We start from the raw sequence: 20,443 nt of genomic DNA, 5'->3' as shown, positions 1-20,443 counted from the left end.
CCCTCTACTCCTCCCATCATGTGCACATGCGTTCTCTCTTGCTTGCTCAAATAAATAAATCTTAAAAAAATAAAAATAAAAATTAGAGGCGCCCAGATGGCACAGTCGGTTGAACCTCCGACTCTTGATTTTGGCTTGGGTCATGATGGGTCATGAGACTGAGCTCTGAGTTGGCCTCTATACCCAGTGCAGTCTGCTTAAGCCTCTCCCTCTCTCTGCTCCTAGCCCCAACTCTCACTCACTCATTCTCTCTCTAATATAAATAAATAAGAAATATGATCAAGCCTCCCCCCATGTTTACACTTCCTCTAATGTCTCCCCATTACCAACTGCAGAAGTACATATTACTTTACATGAGTGACTCTTCCCATCTCAGATTCCCTCCCATTCTTATGTTCCAGTAACCCTCAACTACTTGCAATGATGTTTTGATCTCATATGTATTTGCTTCTGGATATGCTGGTTCCTCTGCTTGGAATTTCCTTCCTTGCCTTCTGACCTGCTTAGACAATACTTAATGTTCTAATACCCAACTTAGTAGTTACCTCCTCTTTGAATTTCTTCCTCAGTTATTCCCTCCTTTTTTTTTGCTTCTGTACCTTTTACTTCCTAAATTTCATTTATCACAGTATAGCATAATTATTTGTCTATGTGGCTCTTATCAGAGTACAAGGACAGGGTACAAGATATTCATTTCTGTATATCCAATGTATTTATTAAACACCAACAGTAAGCCTGACGTCTGTTGAATAAATGAGCACAAAACTAAAGAACAAAACTTCTGAACTTATTATAATTCTTATAGTTTTGATAACCCCACTAAGAAATAGTTAATAGGCAGAAAAGATGTGGAGAAAAGCAATTACAATTAAAGAAAAAAAAAGAAAGATTTTAAAAAAAAGCGGGGTACCTGGGTGGCTTAGTGGGTTAAAGCCTCTGCCTTCAGCCCAGATCATGATCCCAGAGTCCTGGGACAGAGCCCCACATCAGGCTCTCTGCTCAGCAGGGAGTCTGCTTCTCCCCTCCCCCCGCCCCGGCCCTCCACCTGCCTCTCTGCCTACTTGTGAACTCTGTCAAATAAATAAATAAAATCTTAAAAAAAAGAAAGAAAGAACAAGCAACTTCTGTGTAAGGAAAGACTAAAGAATAAACAGGCTTCTTCAATTTACAAAGTCTGAGATGCTGTTATAAATAAAGGTATGAAAGGTAAATTGAACAAATGATATTGTTTTCTAAATCCTGGAACCATTCAACCAGGCAGCAACACTGTACCTTAAAAGCAGTTCTTTTTAGGAATTCCATTTCTAAAAGACTCCCTTTATTTAAAGAGAGAGTAAATTTAAACTCAAGGTATTAAGCCAAAACAATGGTGGAAGTAGGCCACATATGAAACACTTAGCATGACGCTGAGCACAAAATATACATCTGAGATAAGCTATTATTACACAATTTCTATCAGTAAAGTGTGCAACTCCCTGTGCAGGAAGTCAACGAGCACCAACAATGAGCACTTTCAATCCGCAACAACCTGTTGCAGGTAACACTGAGGCAAACATTTATCGCTAAGAAATCTCCTTGGTAATCTCTATATTGTACACCTGAAACTCATTCAATACTATATGTTAACTATACTAGAATTAAAAAAAAAAAAAATTAAATAAGCTCCTTGGTATAGGAAGTGAATAAGTATATCTAACTGCTACTGCAAAAAAGCAACCTCTACCGTTTGATGTCTTGTTCTAACACTCATTCAAGTCTGCCTCGTAAAGCCTGTACCTTTCCCTTCCTTTAATCACTCTTCACAGAGGAGTTTCCACTGATAGAGAGAAAAGCGTGTGTGTGTGCGTGTGTGTGTGTGTGGTGCATTCATACAGATATAAATACACATGCACATAGTTTGTAAGCCGCAGTCTTCAAATACTTCTGAACTGACTGCCTAATTCAGACACTCCAGTTACACAGCTATGATCAGTTTAAAAAACGTCCACAAATTCGACTGGTTGGAAACAACATGAAGAAAGCTTTAAAAATAACTTTAAGCTCTGAAGTTTAAATTAAGATGGTTAACTATGATTTTCTGGAACACACAGAAAACAGATAAACTGCTAAAGTAATTCCAGTGGTTCTCAAACTTCACCACCTACCAGAATCACCTGGTGGGCTGGTTGAACTCAGCCATCCCCAGAGTTTCTGATTCAGTAAGTTTGGGGTAGGACCTAATTATCTGCATTTCTAACAAGCTCCCAGATGATGTGGCCAGGAACACACTTTGAAAACAACTAGTTTAAACTATCAGAACTGAGAAAGACCTTGCAGATGAATAAAATAAAGCTTGGATAATAGCCTTCTTTTCATTGTTAGGTTCATTCCATTGTTAGGGTTCAGTTATTATGTTATACAATTTATGTATTTTTAGGAAGTGCACAACACATTTTGTTCAATTCAACAGATATTTTTCTGAACACTTAAATTAAGACATGATCCTTGCCTTAAAGTCTACTCTAGGGGCACCTGGGTGGCTCAGTGGGTTAAAGCCTCTGCCTTCGGTTCAGGTCATGATCCCAGGGTCCTGAGATCGAGCCCCGAGCTGGGCTCTCTGCTCAGCAGGGAGCCTGCATCCCTACCTCCCTCTATGCCTTCTTCTCTGCCTGTCATCTCTGTCTGTCAAATAAATAAATAAAAATCTTAAAAAAAAAAAAAAAAGAAAGAAGAAGAAGAAGAAGTCTACTCTAGCTGGATGAAAAGAGACTCGTGGTCAAGGGCGCCTGGGTGGCTCAGGTGGTTGCTTAAGCATCTGCCTTTGGCTCAGGTCATGATCCCAGAATCCTGGGACTGAGTCCCACATTGGGCTCCCTGCTCTGAAGAGCCTGCTTCTCCCTCTCCCTCTGCCTGTGCTCTCTCTCTTTCTCTGTCAAATAAATGATAAATAAAATCTTTAAAAAGAAAAGAGGCTCATGGTCAAATAATTACAACATAAAGTGACTGGTCCTACAACAAAAATGCATATAAAGTGCCTCAGGAATTTAACTGAGGAGAACTCGAGAGAAGAATATCTGCGGGCTTTGGAGGATAATTAGGAGCTCACCAAGAAGGCAGAATGGGGCTGGAGGGAGAGCATTTCAGAGATGCATATTCACAAAAAAAACCCTTCTAATGCCTACTGTGGACCACACACTGTACCAAGCATGGGGATAAAACGGTGAGAAAAGGCATCATAGCAGCCTTTAATGATGCTTACAATCTGAAAGGGAAAGAGACAAACAATAATTCAAGTAAATATAGCTGCGATAGGTGTCATACATGAAAGATGTTTTAGACTACACTATGAGAATTTGTAACTAGAAGATCTACTCAAAGAAATGCTTCCCTAAGAAAAGGGTCTGGAGAACAGTACCTTAGCATTCTACACACCATGTTCAAACCTTTGCACATGAAGAGTATTTGTAGACACTATTACTGTTAAGTGGACATTTTTGCCCTTTTGAAAGTTCAAAGGAGGGATCTTGGTAGGCTACTATTCAACTCTTCAAGACAAAAGGACTGCCAATTAACTTCTTCAGGACACCTAGCCTGGACTTATGAATATTATGAGCCTATTATCCAGGAAACCCATTTCCCAATATCAACAAACAGGGGAACCAAACTAATTATGAAATTGGCCAGTGAACACAATATAAGAACACGGGTAACTAGATGGTCTCAAGAAATGAATAGTCCATTCCTTTCTCTAATGACTAGAACAAGATGTGGCAAATTTTTGTTCCTTGGCTCTCCTTCTCTTTGATTGTTCTAACCACCACCTTTCTGATAACTGTCAGCACTCAACCACAAAAGAGAGATTAATTTTATCACATTATACTTTGTCTTCTTGAAATGTTAACCAACCAGCAACCTGAGTCTCAATGATATTAATGGTATTATGCTATATGTGTGCCAGGGAAGTCATGCCTTGTCCTCACAAAGCATATAAAAAAGACATAATTAAACTTTCTATCTTGTATCCAGTTAGATACCATTAGAGCTAGGGAGAAAAAAACATGAGGAATTAGAAAAGGTTGCCTTCAATACACAGGACTAAGGAAACAGTACTACAAAATGGGCTTTAGAACGTGAAAACTATGGTAGGGACAGGGAGACAAGATAGCACAAGTGTGTGGAAATAAAAACCAACAAAATAGTTTGGTTTGGCTGGAAGATATATGAATATAAGTGTAGCTAATAAGACAGCAGTAGTCTACTGAGGCCTGAATATCAGGCTAAGGAGTTTGTGCCTATAATGGCAAAACCCTTCAAGTTAACTAAGCACTTATAAATCATTTCCAGGGATGCTTGGGTGGCTCAGCATCTGCCTTCGGCTCAAGTCATTATCCCATGAACCTGGGATCGAGCCCTGCATCGGGCTCCTTGCTTATCGGGGAGCCTGCTTCTCCCTCTGCCTGCCATTCCCCCTGCTTGTGTTCTCGCTCTCTGACAGATTAAAAAAAACTTAAAAAAAAAAAAAAAATTTCCGAAAGGTACATTTTGTTTTCACTAATCCACACATGAAAAGTTAAAGTTTATAGGGGCAACTGGATGGCTCAGTCAGCAGAACATAGGATTCCTAATCTCAGGGTTTTAAGTTCGAGCCCCATGTTAGGGGTAGAGTTTACTTAATAGAAATTTTTAAAATAAAGTTTAAAAAATTTTAAGTTAATCAAGGTTAAGTTTAATAACCTGAAATTCAAAGCCAGGTATTGTGAACCAAGTCCAGTGTCCATCCCACACCACCACTGACTATAAAGAGTGGGAATATTATGGAGAATAGGAACTACATGATCAGAACTTTGGAAGCACAATATTAAGAAATAATGGTAAACATATGCCCTCCCCCACCAAAAATCCAAGAAAGAGGCTATTATGATAGTCTAGACTAAGAGTCCAAACATTTGGAGTAGTAGTGAGAACTACACAGAGATGAATATGAGAAATTCATCAGGTCTTAGCTACTGATTAAATTTGAAGGATAACAGAAGAAGGAATAATAGATGACAGCACTATTAACAAAAAAATACAATGGTCTCTTCCATCTTAAAACAAAACGTAACAAACAAAAACCTAAGAGAAACTTCTTTGGATCCTGCACTTTAACTTACAGCTATGACCTGCTCCCCTTTTCTCTTCACAGCCAAACTTCTCTAAACTTCTTTTCATTCACTGTCTGTTTAATCTGTTTAATCTCACACTTACTTTGAAGAATGTCTGCTCCAAATGCCACTGAAACTCCTGTTTAAAATCACCATTAACTTCTGGGGCACCTAGGTGGCTCAGGTCATGGTCCCAGGGTCCTGGGATCAAGCCCTACATCGGGCTCTCTGCTCAGCAGGGAGCCTGCTTCCCTTCCTCCCTCTCTGCCTGCCTCTCTGCTTACTTGTGATCTCTGTCTGTCAAATAAAAATAAATAAAATCTTAAAAAAAAAAAATCACCATTAACTTCTATGTTACCAAATCCAATGAAAATCTCCATCTCTAATATACTCAGCCTCTGGGTGGCATCCACCTCAGTTGATTACCCCTCTCCTTTTTTCACCATTGGTATGAAACGTCGTTTAAGAATACACACTGGAGGGCGCCTGGGTGGCTCAGTGGGTTAAGCCTCTGCCTTCGGCTCAGGTCATGATCTCAGGGTCCTGGAATCGAGTCCCGCATCGGGCTCTCTGCTCAGCAGGGAGCCTGCTCCCCTCTCTCTGTCTCTCTGCCTGCCTCTCTGCCTACTTGTGATCTCTCTCTGTCAAATAAATAAATAAAATATTAAAAAAAAAAAAAAAAAGAATACACACTGGAGGGGCATCTGGGTGGCTCAGTGGGTTAAAGTCTCTGCCTTCGGCTCAGGTCACGATCCCGGGGTCCTGGGATCGAGCCCCACACAGCAGGGAGCCTGCTTCCCCTCTCTGCCTGCCTCTCTGCCTCCTTGTGATCTCTGTCAAATAAATAAACAAAATCTTAAAAAAAAAGCGAAAACAAACAAACAAAAAAGAATACAAACTGGAGCCAGACAAACCTGGGTTCAAAAACCAGTAATCTCAATACTATGCAGCCATCAAAAGAAATGAAATCTTGCCATTTGCGATGACATGGATGGAACTACAGGGTATTATGCTTAACGAAATAAGTCAATCAGAGAAAGACAATTATCATATGATCTCCCTGATCTGAGGAAGTTGAGAGGCAACATGGGGAGTTTGGGGCGGTAGGAAAGGAATAAATGAAACAAGATGGGATCAGGAGGGAGACAAACCATAAGAGACTCTTAATCTCACAAAACAAACTGAGGGTTGCTGGGGGAGTGTGGAGGGTAGAGAGAGGGTGGTAGGGTCATGGACACTGGGGAAGGTATGTGCTATGGTGAGTGCTGTGAAGTGCGTAAAGCTGGCGATTCACAGACCTGTACCCCTGGGGCTAATAATACATTATATGTTAATAAAAATATAAGAAATTATATATATAAAAAAAAACAGTAATCTCTCTAGTTATTATCTGGTAGTCTTGGACAAATTATATAGCCCCTTCTTATGTCGTTTTCCTGATCTATAAAATTGAGATAATAAAAGCACTTACTTCATAGTTACAAGCATTAAATGAATAAAAACACACTAACACTTAACACAGCGCTTGATAAACAGTAAGTACCACAGTGCCTTGGCTTCCAAGACACCACTACTCTCTTGATTTTCTTCTCTGGCCTCCCTTCACTCCCTTTGTAAGCTACTCTATGCCTACCCAACTTCATTTACCAGACATATGCCAATGAGACACAGGTATGTGCCAAAAAAACCCTTCCTGTGGTCCAGAATCGCAGTCCGTTACCTACTCAAGAGTTCTATCAGATGTTTCACAGGTACTCACATTCAATCTGTCCAGACTTGTTCCAAACTGAGTTTATGCTCATCCCCTCAATCTCCAGACCTGCTCTTCATTCAGCGTGCCCTATCTCAATAAAAGGACTATTACCACAAACTATTCACATGAGAAAACCTTGAGGGTCATGCTTACACATACCCCCTTACAGTCACTCTCCCACACACCCAAGGAATCAAAGTCCTATGATTTTGTTTTCTAAGTATTTCTCAAAACCTCCCTACCTCCACTATCCTTATTCTCAACCATACTTCCATCATTTCTTACCTAAACCACTGTAGCAGCCTCCTAATTGGCCATCACCAAATCCATTCTCACTCCCTCCCTGATCCTTTCTCTAAAGTGCAGCTGTTATTATTTCAAGCACATTACTCCTCTGCTAAACTTGTACCTTCCCACTGTCTTCAGAATAAAGCCCTACTTAACCTGACCCCTGATTACTTTGTCAAGATTTTAACTCTCTCCTCCACTTACTTCTCAGCAGTTAACACTAGCTTTTTTGGTTTTGTGTGGTTGCTATGTTCTTCAAGCAGGTCAGATTCCTTCCAACCTCAGGGTTTCTCCATATGCTAATCACTTCCTTTTTGACAGGTTACCTCTTACTCATCCTTCAGGTCTCCCTTTTAAAAGCTTTCTCAGAGAAAGTGTTCTCTGATGCCTCCTCCCACTCCCGATATTTAGATTAGGTCACTTATTATACAGTCTCACTGCATCCTCTATTCACCTTTGTAGTCCTCTGCATAACTGTAACTGACGTTACTAACAGAAGTATTCAGTTACTCCCCACCAGACTGGAAGCTTCACAACAGAGGGACCATGCCTCTCTTGGTCATCACTGTATCCCAAGAGTTTTGCATAGCGTCTGACGCAAAGCTAAGTGCTTGTAATATTTTCCCATTCATACCACAGGGCTTTGCATTAGCTGGTCCCTCTATCCAGAGCTCTGCTGACCCAGACCTGGTCCCTAAGTCCTTGAAGTTCACAAGTATGGCTCCGCATCACTCAGGTCTCAGTCGCAAGATGCCATCTTCTCAGGGAGCCTTTAGGGATCATCAATCTCAAGGAACGATCCTCACCCTAGTAAGTACAGATGATCCTTGAACAACACTGGTTTGAACCACATGGGTTCATTTACATGCAGATATTTTTTGATAAATGCAGTACAGTACTTTAAATGTATTTTTTTTCTTCCTTATGATTTTCTCAACATTTTCCTTTCTCTTACTTTATTATAAAAACACAAAGTACAAAAAATATGTGTTGCCTGTGTATGTTACAAAAGGCTTCTGGTCAAAATAGGCTTAATTAGTACTTAAGTTTTTGGGGAGTCAAAAGTTACATGTGGATTTTCAACTGTGCAAAGGGTCAGGACCCTTAATCCCCACTTATTTAAGGGTTAAGTGTATTTCATCACCCTCTTAATTTCTTCAAAACATTCAGCACTACTTGAAACCACAGCATTTGGAAGTTAAAAAAGTAAGGCCCAAGTAAAGTAGTTGACACAGTGTAAGCACCTAAAAAAGACATCTATGTGAATGAATCTCCTGAGTGAGAAAATATTACCTGGGAACATCCAAAGTTCATCAACAAAATATATACAAACTATCTTCCAACAAAGTCGAAAAAGAGGCAATATAGATTAGAAGGCTTGGGAGCCAGACTGCCCACTTTGAATCCTGATTCTTTCTGTTAACTGGATAACCTCAGACAGGTTACTTAATTGTAATATGCCTCAATTTCCAAACCAGAAAATGGGAATCACAGAACCTATCTCAAAGGGTTGCTGAAAATTAAGTTAGTTAATATGTGAAAAGTGCCAGTACCAGGCACACAGTATACACTCAATTAATATGTACTATTATCCATCAGATTGGGCTTTTTCTTACCTTGTCTCAAATATATGGGGTGACTTTTCCTTTATCTTATCCACCCTAAAAGGCTCACTATTTTTTGTTGTTGTTCACACACAACTCCAAGGGCATCTTTCAGACAGATTAAGATACATGAATGGCACCTGCTAGAACTGTGAAATATGGTGGCACCATCCTCAAGTTCTGGAAACCCCTCAAAATGATGATGATCAGAAGATTAAGATGACCAAAAGACACAAGAAACAGAGAAGTACTTTGGAAACTATGAAAGTACTATAAATGATCACTCTATTTATGATGCATCTACAATCTCTTGAGGTGACTGTCAGAATCTTTAAGAGTGTGTTGGCCAGATTACTGCCCTGAAAGGGTTGTGTATTCCAGGGATATAAAGAATGGATTAAGGTTGAGGCTACATATTGAATTCACACTGAGGGCCACAACCAGCTCTTGAAACTGTTTCTTTTCTTTTCTTTTTTTTTTTTAAGATTTTATTTATTTATTTGATAGATCACAAGTAGGCAGAGAGAGAGGAGGAAGCAGGCTCCCTGCCGAGCAGAGAGCCTGATAAAGAACTCAGTCCCAGGACCCTGAGATCATGACCTGAGCTAGAGGCAGAGGCTTAACCCACTAAGCCATCCAAGCACCCACTTTCTCTTCCTTTCCATTGCTACTAACTAACCCCCAGAACAGTGATTCTCAAACTTCTGCATGTATTGAAATCACCTGGCTTGTTAAAACCCAGATTGCTGGGCCCCAATCCCAGAGTTTCCAATTCAGTAAATACAGGGCAGGGCCCCCTAAATGTACTTTTAACATGTTCCCAGATACCCAGATAATGCTGATGCTGCTGATGAGGGAACCACACTTCAAGAATCCCTGCCCTAGAGATCAGGTACCTGATACTTTAAAAGGTAACTTATTTCAATATTCTTTTGGACAAGTCCCTGACCTGAAACTGCAAAAACATTACTCCTAAAACACCACTTTGATCAAATTACCATCTGATTAAAAACAAACCACAACTTCCAATGACTCTCTATTTTCCATGTCTGGCCTTCATAATTGTTTAAAATGTGCTCCCGATATTATCAACAGTGCCTTCCAAAACAAATCTTCTACTTTAGTCCTATGAATCTAATGAATGTCCTCAGACTGGGCCTTACAAGCATCCCATTCCACAGTAAAGCTTATGCTGTCTTTGCCTCCTGCAAGGCCACCCCCTTCCCTCCTCCCCTCTACCTACCTGGAGGTGGCCTTCACCACTGTTATTTGCCAAAACCACTGGCTTGGTCACTATCTGCTGCCTTTTATCTTTATGGCTTAAGTTTTTACCAAGTACTCACAGATAGAAAAAACCCCCAAGAACCTAAAATTTAAAACAGAAAACAATGACATGAGTGACAGACATAAATAAAAAGTCTGACATATACACAAACAGCACAAATACTGCTGCTTTACTAGATCAAATGCAGTAAGTTCAAAGTTCACAAAAAGAATGTGCCACCTTTTTCTAAATATGATGAAATACTGACTGTCAAATATTTATAACTATCTCATTTAGGATGTTAAGATATCTGTGAGGGAAGAAAATTTAAAAGTAGCCTCAAAAAAAGAGAAAGGACTCAGGCTGTAACTTCCTTTAACAGGAATGGGTATCACTGGTTTTCTGTATGAAATAACACAAGAAACATGAGGTTCAAGGTCTGGTCGTCCCCCCCCCCAACTCTGTGATCTTGGGCAAGTCACAGACTAAAATTCTTATTTCCATAATAAAAAAGAAATTAAAGTTTAAAACTATACCATCTACCTTACAGGCCAGTTTTGAGGGTTAAACAAGGTACTGTGTATGAGAGAACCTAGCCCAGTACTCAGCACATACATACTGAATTTGTTGATGTAAAACCACAATGGGACAAGAGGATTATTCCAAAAATGAGATCACACAAAGCAAATTAATGAAATCTAGTCAAGGATGTCCATTTACCAAGAAGAAAAAAAAAATTTTTTTTGAAGATTTTATTCACTTATTTTAAAGGTGGGGTGAAGCAGATGGGGAGAGAGAGACAAGCCAACTCCTTGCAGAACGTGGAGCCTGATGCAGAGCTCAATCTCATGACCCAGGAATCATGACCTGAGCCTGAGCTGAAGCCAAGAGTCAGCTGCTTAACCAAATGAGCCATCCAGGCACCCCAAGAAGAAAAATTTTAAAGGACATAAAATAATGGCATGTTTCTCTGTATGGAATACAGTAAATATATCAATTCTTTGACTTTTTTAATGGCCAAAACTAGGACTTGAGAATAATACAAATATCATCACTTGCAACTTCACAACTTTAAGATGGTCTAAAACCCAGCAAAAACCTTGAAACAGAAGATTTTTACAGGATTAAGGGAAGAACTTAAAATTCAGACTGAGCTTTTAAAGTTAACTAGACATTTTTTTTCATTTGTTCTAATGGCCCAAATACTATAAATGTGTTCATCTGGCATGTGTGCTAGGTATAAATTTTTTCTGTCACAGCTTAAAGCTTCTGGTTCTATGCACACTGCAAGACCTAATATCCAGATATTCTGCTCATCCCTACACACCAAATCCTCCTTCATTCCAGTGACTTATCGCTGGGCCTCAAGAAAACTGGTAGCAAAGAAAAGTATTTATCAGGGGGGCACCTGAGTGGCTCAGTGGGTTAAAGCCTCTGCCTTCAGCTCAGGTCATGATCTCAGGGTCCTGGGATCGAGTCCCGCATCGGGCTCTCTGCTCAGCAGGGAGCCTGCTTCCTCCTCTCTCTCTGCCTGCCTCTCTGCCTACTTGTGATCTCTGTCTGTGTGTTAAATAAATAAATTTAAAAAAAAAAAAAGTATTTATCAGGGCTTTCACCAAAATCAACAGATACTTATCAAGCACTTTCTGTGTTGTAGATGGGAGTACTTTCTCTTTTTCTGAGGCTACTTATTGAGCACTTTCTACGTGTCAGGCACTATTTGAAGCATCCAGTATATACCATAAACAAAACAAACTCCCAACTCTCAAGGAGCTTACACTCCAATGGAGAGAGATGCACAAACAAAACAAACAAGTATGATAATGACTAGTGCTCAGCAAAATAAAACAAGAGAAAGTGATAGGGCTTAAATACATTCCTCATTATGGGTTCCCAAAATGCAGCTTACTATGGAAAACTGATGCATAAGAATAAAGAATTAATTCCCTCATTATCTCCATTTTGAATCACCCAAAAACGGGCAACAAGTTTTTCCTACACCTCCAGGAAGGAGGCAGCAACACTCAGAACAATGTACTCCTCCTCCATCACAGACTGAAGGTTAAGTCTAATTAAATAATTATAAATAAGCAAATTTAACAATTTAGACCATCTATAACTTTTTTCCAATTGTTAACAAGATGACACTTTCACGATATGGAAAATATGGCTTAAAAGAAGGATTTTATTTTGCCAAGTCCATTCCTGGTCAGAAAGACCTACTTAGAGTGGGGTCATTCAAAGTGGGACTGTTTATAAAAGGGATAGTCTGGTAACTGCTACTGAATCTGGGAAGACAATTTTTAAGGGTAATCCAAAGAATGGTGAGAATATCATTAGGGCTTCAATGCCCCTAGTTTCTTAAAAAAGATAAATGATTTAGCTATTTCAAAGAAAAACATATGTAAGAAATAAACAGCATTGAACATCTAACAATATAACAACATCCTTTAGAAAATCTCTTAATCTCATCATCAACATTGACAATCAGGAATTCTCAAGAAAATCAACATCTCCTCCTCCATATAAGGTTCCGCAACTTCTCTTACCCTGAAGTATACTGTCTTCACTTTCTTTTACATTGGTTCAGGTGTCCGTTTGCTTCTACAATTGCCTTTGGCAGGAGCCAATGAATTTTTTCCATACTAAATGTAATGATGTGTATAATATATTATAGCAGTTGAGGACACATAGTCCAGTGTATTAAAATAAATAACAAGGCGCCTGGGTGGCTCAGTGGGTTAAGCCTCTGCCTTCGGCTCAGGTCATAATCTCAGGGTCCTGGGATCGAGCCCCACATCAGACTCTCTGCTCAGAAGGGAGCCTGCTTCCCCCTCTCTCTCTGCCTGCCTCTCTGCCTTGTGATCTCTGTCTTTCAATAAGTAAAATCTTTTAAGAAATAAATAAATAAATAAATAAATACCAAAGGTCATCTTTTCCATTAAAAATGAAAAAAGTCCCAAGTTAAAACAATACTACGTAGCATATAAATGGTATTTAGATGCATGCTATTTTGCCCTTGATTTTCTATGCAATTAAGGATTACTCAGAATTGGTATGATTTCAAAAACCTAAAAGATCATCAATTATAATTGCTAAGGATCTAACTAACATTTTAGATAAAGTAACTGTAAGATATTATGATGAATATTCCCTACAAATCAATACTTAATATACATGGTCAGAAACAACTAAAACTACTCCAACACTTTGGCTGCTGAAATCAAATGAAGAAAAAAAGAAGTTCCATCTTTAGTCCTCGTCAATATTTCTCAATAAAGTCCTCCATCTAAATTTACTAGAAATACAGAAATAAATAATCTTCACCTCAGGACAATCAAACATCCACCCATCACCAAAGCTGAAGCTTCTACCCCTCTCACTTGAATACCCTTTTCAGGTACATCAACGTGCCTTAGAGATCTGTCTGGCTTTGTTCTAGGAATCCATACACAAAATGACTCATCTTTTCATTAAAGAACAAAACCACGTCTTGCTTAAGAATAGTCAAACATCATTCATTTCCCACATTGCAAAACAAGCATTCTAGTTCCAGAAAGTAGAGCTTATGTCCCAAATCTATACATATACACCATCTTCAAAGGTACAATTCTCTTCCATATGTAATAGTAAAGTTTAGCAAGAGGCAAGCCATTTTTTAAAACTAGCTATTTCTGAATTTAAGAAATGACCTGTCCCAAAATTGATATAACATAGCAAAATTTACCAAATTCAGCCTGTGCACTTGAAATAGCTATCTCAGTAAAAAGCATTAAAATGACTTACTCAATTTTTAATAGTATTACTAGTAAGAATACAACTTTTCTTTCTCTTAAAGATAGGTAAATGGTCCCAAATACAATAAAATCATTCTGAAATGAGTCTGGACTCAAACTTCTTCTTCTTTTTTTTTTTTTTTTTTTTTTTAGACTTTATTTATTTATTTGACAGAGAGAGAGATCACAAGTAGGCAGAGAGGCAGGCAGAGAGGGAGGGGGAAGCAGGCTCCCCGCTGAGCAGAGAGCCCGATGCTGGACGCTGCGGGACTCGATCCCAGGACCCTGAGACCATGACCTGAGCCGAAGGCAGAGGCTTAACCCACCGAGCCATAGAGGCACCCCTGGACTAGGACTTATAATACTGATATTCTCTCTCGAGAGGCTATTTTAGAGGCATATCACAAGGGATGACCATTTAGGTTTTGTCCCTTAAAACAACATGGAAGTAACATTTAGTAACACTAAAATCAATGTACCAAGTAACTCATTTCAATTTGACAAATATATACTGTATGAGGCCACACAAATTTTAACCACTAAGCTAAGTTAGTAAACCTGTCGTTTGTCTCTCTTTCAAACTTTATGTTTTATGGCCAATACCTGCAAAACAAAGTAAGTTCTATACTGTGACCTACTTTAAAGACAGACACAGTGTTAAAAAAAAACAGCTAACTACTATAAAAATTAGCCATTATGATAGTCTTAAAATTCCTCAAATGAGATCTAACTTAACCAATGTAACATGAGGACTCACCACAGAGACAAACATTAAAAGTCTAATAAGCAAACTTGTCATTCAAATAAACTGCCACTATGCTCTCAAATCAAAAAAGTTACGCTACAGGGGCACCTGGGAGGTTCAGTGGGTTAGGCCTCTGCCTTCAGCTCAGGTCATGGTCTCGGGGTCCTGGGATGGAGCCTCGCATCCGGCTCTCTGCTCAGCGGGGAGGGGAGCCTGCTTCCCCCTCTCCCTCTGCCTGCCTCTCTGCCTACTTGTGATCTCTGCCAAATAAATGAATGAAATCTCAAAAAAAAAAAAAAAAAAAAAAAGGTATGTTACAGAAGGAATTTACACTTCAGATAGAATTTTGTCATGTAATCTTAGAAAAACAGACATCAGTCACCCTAAACTTCAGAATTGTTACCCAAAATTCCAAAACCCCCCCAAATATCTGATGCCCTCTCATACAACACATGAACCAAAACCAAAATATGCTAGATACGGAAAGGGTTAATGTGTGCAACAGGTAGCAATCACTTTACAATTAAAAAAAAAAATTTTGTGCTCGCTTCGGCAGCACATATACTAAAAAAAAAAAAAAATCTTACCAGGACAAAAGTCACAGATTCCCTGGATTTCTACCACTACCTTTCTATTTTGTTAAAAAATGTGAACTTTTTCTGGCTGAATGAAAGGCTCTTCCTTTCAAAGACTGGATCCCAAGATCCAAGATCCTTCAAGTATTTACATAACAGCTCAACAATTCTGCAAGTCTGACACGATAAAAATAATTCCCCATATAGCTGGGAATAACCACCTGGGACGAGAACTCTGCAGCATCCTCTTTCTTCTCCTACAGTCCCAAAGAAAAGTTTAAGGAATGTCAAAACAAAACAAAACAAGCACCCAAAATTTCACTACTGACATACATAGTTTATTTCTGAAAGTTAAATAAGAGTTTATTTCTAAAAGTTAAAGAACTATATTCTCAATACACGCTTTAGGAGATGAGGCAAATCTCTGGACTAAGGCTTGCCAGAACATACATGCCTCCTGGATAGACTTGCACTCCGCACCTTTCTAACAGTCACGTTTAAACAAAGTAGCCTCTTCTCAAAAAGAGTGGAAATCATCAGAAAATGATTACAGAATCACTCTGTTTTCCTCCAGACTCAGTCTAAAACACAGAGCCAAAGAAAACCACCATAAATTCCTTTAGTAATCTTTTAGGTCTCTCAGTTCACCAAATTTCACATAATACATACAATTCTTTGGCTTTCCCCATACCTTACTCTAAAGACACAAATGCAAATTTCTGAAATGAATATATGGTGAGAATATTAATAAAGTTCTCTTTGACCAGGGAATACAAAAATCAAATTTTTAAACTCCAATAGGGAAATACTGAGAGGAAAGCAGGGCTTAAAGAAGCAAATATTCATATGCACATACAAGCAAATTCCCTCCAAACCATTACTAAGTAAAAATTTCTTTCAACATGATGTATCTCATACTTCCTTCCCAAAATACAAAATATAGAACTTCTGGTATTCTACCCTTTCTCAATCAATCCCCACCAACCCTCTAAACCTATCAGTATTACTTGTGTTAAAAATAAAAATAAAATCCATAGTTCTACCCCCCCCAGCTCAAAGCCACAAATCCTGACATACCATAATCTACAAAAATGATAGAGAACTATCCTTTCTCAGTTTTGTCCCTAAAATTTGCATTCTAATCTAACTTAGATTTATTACAGTATCAGTATTGCAAAATTAGTAATCCCTGTCACAATGTAATCCACAAAATCCTTTGATTTACAACAGTTTCTATAGAAGTTAAGGCTACATACAAGTGCATTTCCAAACAGGATGAATATTAAGGCTCTCACTACTTGGCCTAAAAACCAAATGAGATATTAATACACCATCTCTCCTCTGGTATACAGAAAAGCCACCTGGAAAGTTTTAATCACAGCAGGTTCACAAATGGAGACAAAACAGTTATTGTACTTCAAAATTGAAAAAAAAAGAGAGAGAGAGAGAATAAAATACTAACCAGTCTCTGGCTGTAACGAATCCTTTCTTCTTCGGGTTCCATCTCTCACTCTTCTGTTGAAATTACTGTGAAGAAACCACTCCAGGGCTGCCTTCCTCTTCCTTAGGAACCAGGTTTACAACACTAAAGAATAAGGACAGGAGCAGAGATGAGAACTCATCCCCAAACTCAAGCTTTCTTTTCACAGGAGGGGGATTTAAGATGTGTGTAAGTTAAAGGCTCTCTGACAAACCCCGTTCCTCTTCGTCAGTTCGGGACCCCTCTGCTCTGGGGCAAGCGTTCCCCTGCCATGACCAACGTTAATCACATTACAACTGTCTGAGGCCTAGGCAAAAGGAGATGATGTTGGTTTCAGTTCCTTGTGGATGGGCCACACACCACTGTTTCTTCCCCACAGGATTACAATAAGCCAGCCTCCCCTTGATGGCAGCAGTGGCAAAAAAGGAAAAAGGGGGGGGGGGGGGGACTTTTATCTGTAGAGAACTGACCAGGTGAAGCGGGCACTGAACAAATCCAGATCCGAACCAAATTAGCTCTCTCTCACCGATAATTAGAAACTAAAAGGAAAAAAGGACAGACTATAATTTTGAAAAGGACAAAAAAATCAGGATAAAGAAAGATTCCAAAACAATTTCCCATACCCCTCTAGGAAAGCCTCACACAATCGTCGCCTTCCTTCCTAGAGTCCCAGGATCTTTTCATTCCCAAACCAACACTCCACCCCAACACAAGATGTGTGTAACTCTGAAACAAATTCAAGAGAGTTGCAAATCAGGGACAAAAATCGCATTAGATCTTTTTGAATAAAGTAATAAAATGACCGAATCCATCTACAGAAATAAGTAAAATACAGCTTTCCAAAAATTACGACCGAACTGCGCGAGGGTCGAGCGGTAATACCAAGAAAGGTTTTTTCTTTTTTTCTAAATATTCTCAAGGATAATGGCTTCCATAGGGAATGCAGATTTTTTTTTTCCTTTTTGCAACTACATTACAGCCACGTTAATAGCATCCTTTCAAAACTGTTACGAGACCAAAGGACCCAATGACACAGTTTGCAAGAGCAGTTCGTGGCAGCCCTCCTAGAGGAAGCCCTTGTCCCAAGTCGGGAGGAAAAGAAACCGTGTTTGCACCCCTGGGCGAGGACCGCCGGGGACTGAAAGCAGCCAGGGCCGGAGAAGAAAAATGGCAAATCTCGCTGGGCTCCCCGAAGGAAAGGCGTTTCAATCGTTCACCCATCGGAAAAAGAAATAGAAACTTTACATTAAGACTTTAGATAACACGGTGAACCAAACTTCCAGGGGGGAGGCCTAGGAGGGGGAATCTCACCGGGGATTTTGCTCGTGAGTTCTTGTCCAAGTGAGAAGTAAAAGATTCCAAAAACTGAGAGCAAAAATTAAATCCCAAACGTCGTCTTCGTTTTTTTTCCGTGGATCAACCCAGTATCCAGAGAGGGTCAGAGCGACCCGGAAAAAGAGGAAACAGTTGCTGAATCAAACCTCCTCTTCAAGCTTCGGAGACCGGGAGTCGGAGGCGTCAGGAGAGGGGAGCGCGACCCCTCGGCGCCGAGCCCGGGGCGCCCCCGCCTCCCCCGGGCCAGCGGTCAGCAGCCCGAGCCCGAGCCCCGGGCCAGCCCCGGCCGCGGGGAGCACCCTCTTCGCTGTGCCCTCGGCAAGCAGCTACCCGGCCGCCTCCGGATCCCAGGAGCGGCGGCCGATCAGCTGAGACCGGCCGGCCCGAGGCTCCCCGCGCCGCCCCGGCCCCCCGGAACGCGGGCCCCGGCCCCGGGGGGCGGAGAGGGCGGGAGCGGCGCGGCGCGCCGGGCTGGGGGCCCGGACTCCCCTCGCGTCTCCCCCTCAGCCCGGGCTCCGCGCTGCGGGACAAGCCCCCGGCTACTCCCCAGTCGCAGAGGAGGGATTCCGGGGGATGGGCCCCCTGGCGTTGCCCCTCCTCCCGGAGCGCCCCCTGCCCAGGATAGACGGAGCGGCGACAGGCCCAGCCGCTGGGAAGGTGCTCTGCGAGCCGCAGCCGCCGCCGCCGCCGCCGCTGCCGCCGGGGAGGGGTGTTGTTTCCCTCACACAGGAGGAGCCGCTGAAGCAGCCGCCGCCATTTTGAACCCGTCAGACTCTCACATACACACAGCTCTCCGCGGTGCACTGCGCAGGCGCCGCCCCCCCCACCCCTCCTCCGGCTCGCCTCCACCCCCACCCCCCTTCAAGCCTCCCTTCGTTTCTTACCGCTCTCTCGGGCGCACGTGAACGCGCACGCGTCACTCCCCTCTAACGCGGACACTCCGCGGCGCGCGCACGCGCGGATGCGTCGGCCTCGAATCGCCCGCGCCCGGCGACGCCGACGCGGCTCCCCGCCCCGCTTCGCGTCAGCCTGCCCGCCCTCCCGCCGGCCTACCGCCCCCGCTCCCCCCAGGGCCTTCTTCCTGGGCTCGGGCCCGACCCGCTGTTCGCGCCTGCGCGCAGACCAGGATCCTCCTCCGCGCGCCCTCCCCTCCCACACGGCCTCGCACGAACACACACACACTTCGCCTCTGTGACCCCGCCCCTCGCCGGCCAGCTGCGCCGGCGGCCCTCCCCCACCTCTCCCGGGAGGGTGGTGACCCCCCCCGACCCCCCACAAAGCACAACAACCCCCCCAAGCAGAAGGGAGAAGCGCCCCGTTCCCCTTCAACCGCCCTTTGCCCCAGTCGGCCCGTCACAGTCACACAACCTGAAGGCCGGGTGGCCTGGGCCAGAGCAGCCGTTGCCCGCCTGAAAGCCGGGTCTCCCGGGGTCAGGCTGCTGGGCCGGGCCGGTCCGAGCTCGGCGCCGTGTTCGGGCCTGCCCAGGGCGAGGGGGCGCCCCTTCCCCCTGGTTGCCCTCCCCTCGCCCTCCGGCCGCTAGGCCGAGGGCGGCCTGCCCGCCATCCCCGGGCAGGCCCCAGCGCCCCCCGCCGCGGGGCCCATTCGCCCACGGCTCGGGGGGCTCCTCGGTGTAGCGGCTCGGCCCCGCCTCACCCACTCCTCGCCGCTCCGAAGGGGCAGGAAACGGGAGTAGCATGTCTGTCCTGGGCTCGGCTCCCCCGGGGGAGCTCCGGGCGCTTGACAAGGGCGTCCACAGGTACCAGGCGCGGGAGTGGTCTCCGCGACGGCCCGGGGGCGGCGGCGGCCGGCGCGCCCACTGCGGGCCCGAGGCGCCCGGGGAGGTGGCCCTGCAAGCCCCCGCTCCTCGGCCACGCTCAGGTTTCCGCAGCGCGGGTGCCCCCGGCGCCCCGGGTGGGACGTGACCCCGCCCCCGCCGAGTCGGGGCGCCCCCCACGGAGGGGTGCGCGGATCGCCCCCAGTCCCTGGGCCGACCCCGCCGCCCCGGGCCGCGGCGGGCGCGGGAGGCCCGGCTGGGAAGATGTCTCCTCTCGGTGCGCGCAGCTTCGCGCGAGGGTCAGCGACGGGGCAGCGGCCGCCCGAGCCGCGCCTGCCCTGCCCACGAACGGGCTCCCGCGGCTCGACAGCTGCCCGACGGGCTAGCAGGCTGGGGACGTCGACGGAGCTCGGCCAGAGGTATCTGAGCAACGCCATGCGAGCAGCCCAACCGCGATCAGGGCATTTCCCCAGCCAATCTCGTGCTTTGGGGCCCGTTTAAATTATAAATTCCATAAAGGACCGTGGCTTGGGCGTTACGCATCCGGGTCGACACGCTCGGTTTCGCTAAGGTCTTGCTGAGAGGTGTCACCCAGATCTTTTTCTCCCTGCCTTGGGTTCCTACTCTTTAACCCCTGATCCTGGGAGCCGGGAATGCAGGAGAGGGGAAAGAATATGGAGTGAATCATGTAACTTCTTTAAACAACCTTCCGCTCTTTTAGGAAG

At 43.3% G+C, this 20,443-nt stretch overlaps 1 protein-coding gene across 3 annotated transcripts in view; it reads right to left on the bottom strand.

Annotated features, from left to right (window-relative positions):
• The window catches only part of KDM2A (lysine demethylase 2A), a 112,017-nt gene extending 93,170 nt beyond the window's left edge, over positions 1–18,847 (bottom strand). The window contains exons 1-2 of one of the 3 annotated variants that reach the window (XM_047693925.1): positions 18,828–18,847; positions 16,591–16,713 (exon numbers count right to left, since the gene is read on the bottom strand). In XM_047693925.1, coding sequence (XP_047549881.1) covers positions 16,591–16,632 — 42 coding nt within the window. In that variant the 5' untranslated portion in view covers positions 16,633–16,713; positions 18,828–18,847. Of the gene's footprint in view, positions 1–16,590; positions 16,714–17,231; positions 17,846–17,919; positions 18,696–18,827 lie in introns of those variants that run through there. The other 2 variants (XM_047693923.1, XM_047693924.1) reach the window with 2 other exon arrangements.
• Between the last annotated feature and the right edge of the window lie 1,596 nt (positions 18,848–20,443).

This window comes from Lutra lutra, chromosome 10 (assembly GCF_902655055.1).
Source record: "Lutra lutra chromosome 10, mLutLut1.2, whole genome shotgun sequence".
In the NCBI taxonomy this organism is placed as follows: Eukaryota; Metazoa; Chordata; class Mammalia; order Carnivora; family Mustelidae; genus Lutra; species Lutra lutra.
Note: the sequence above shows the minus strand (reverse complement) of the source record. Positions and strands in the feature narration are given on the sequence as shown.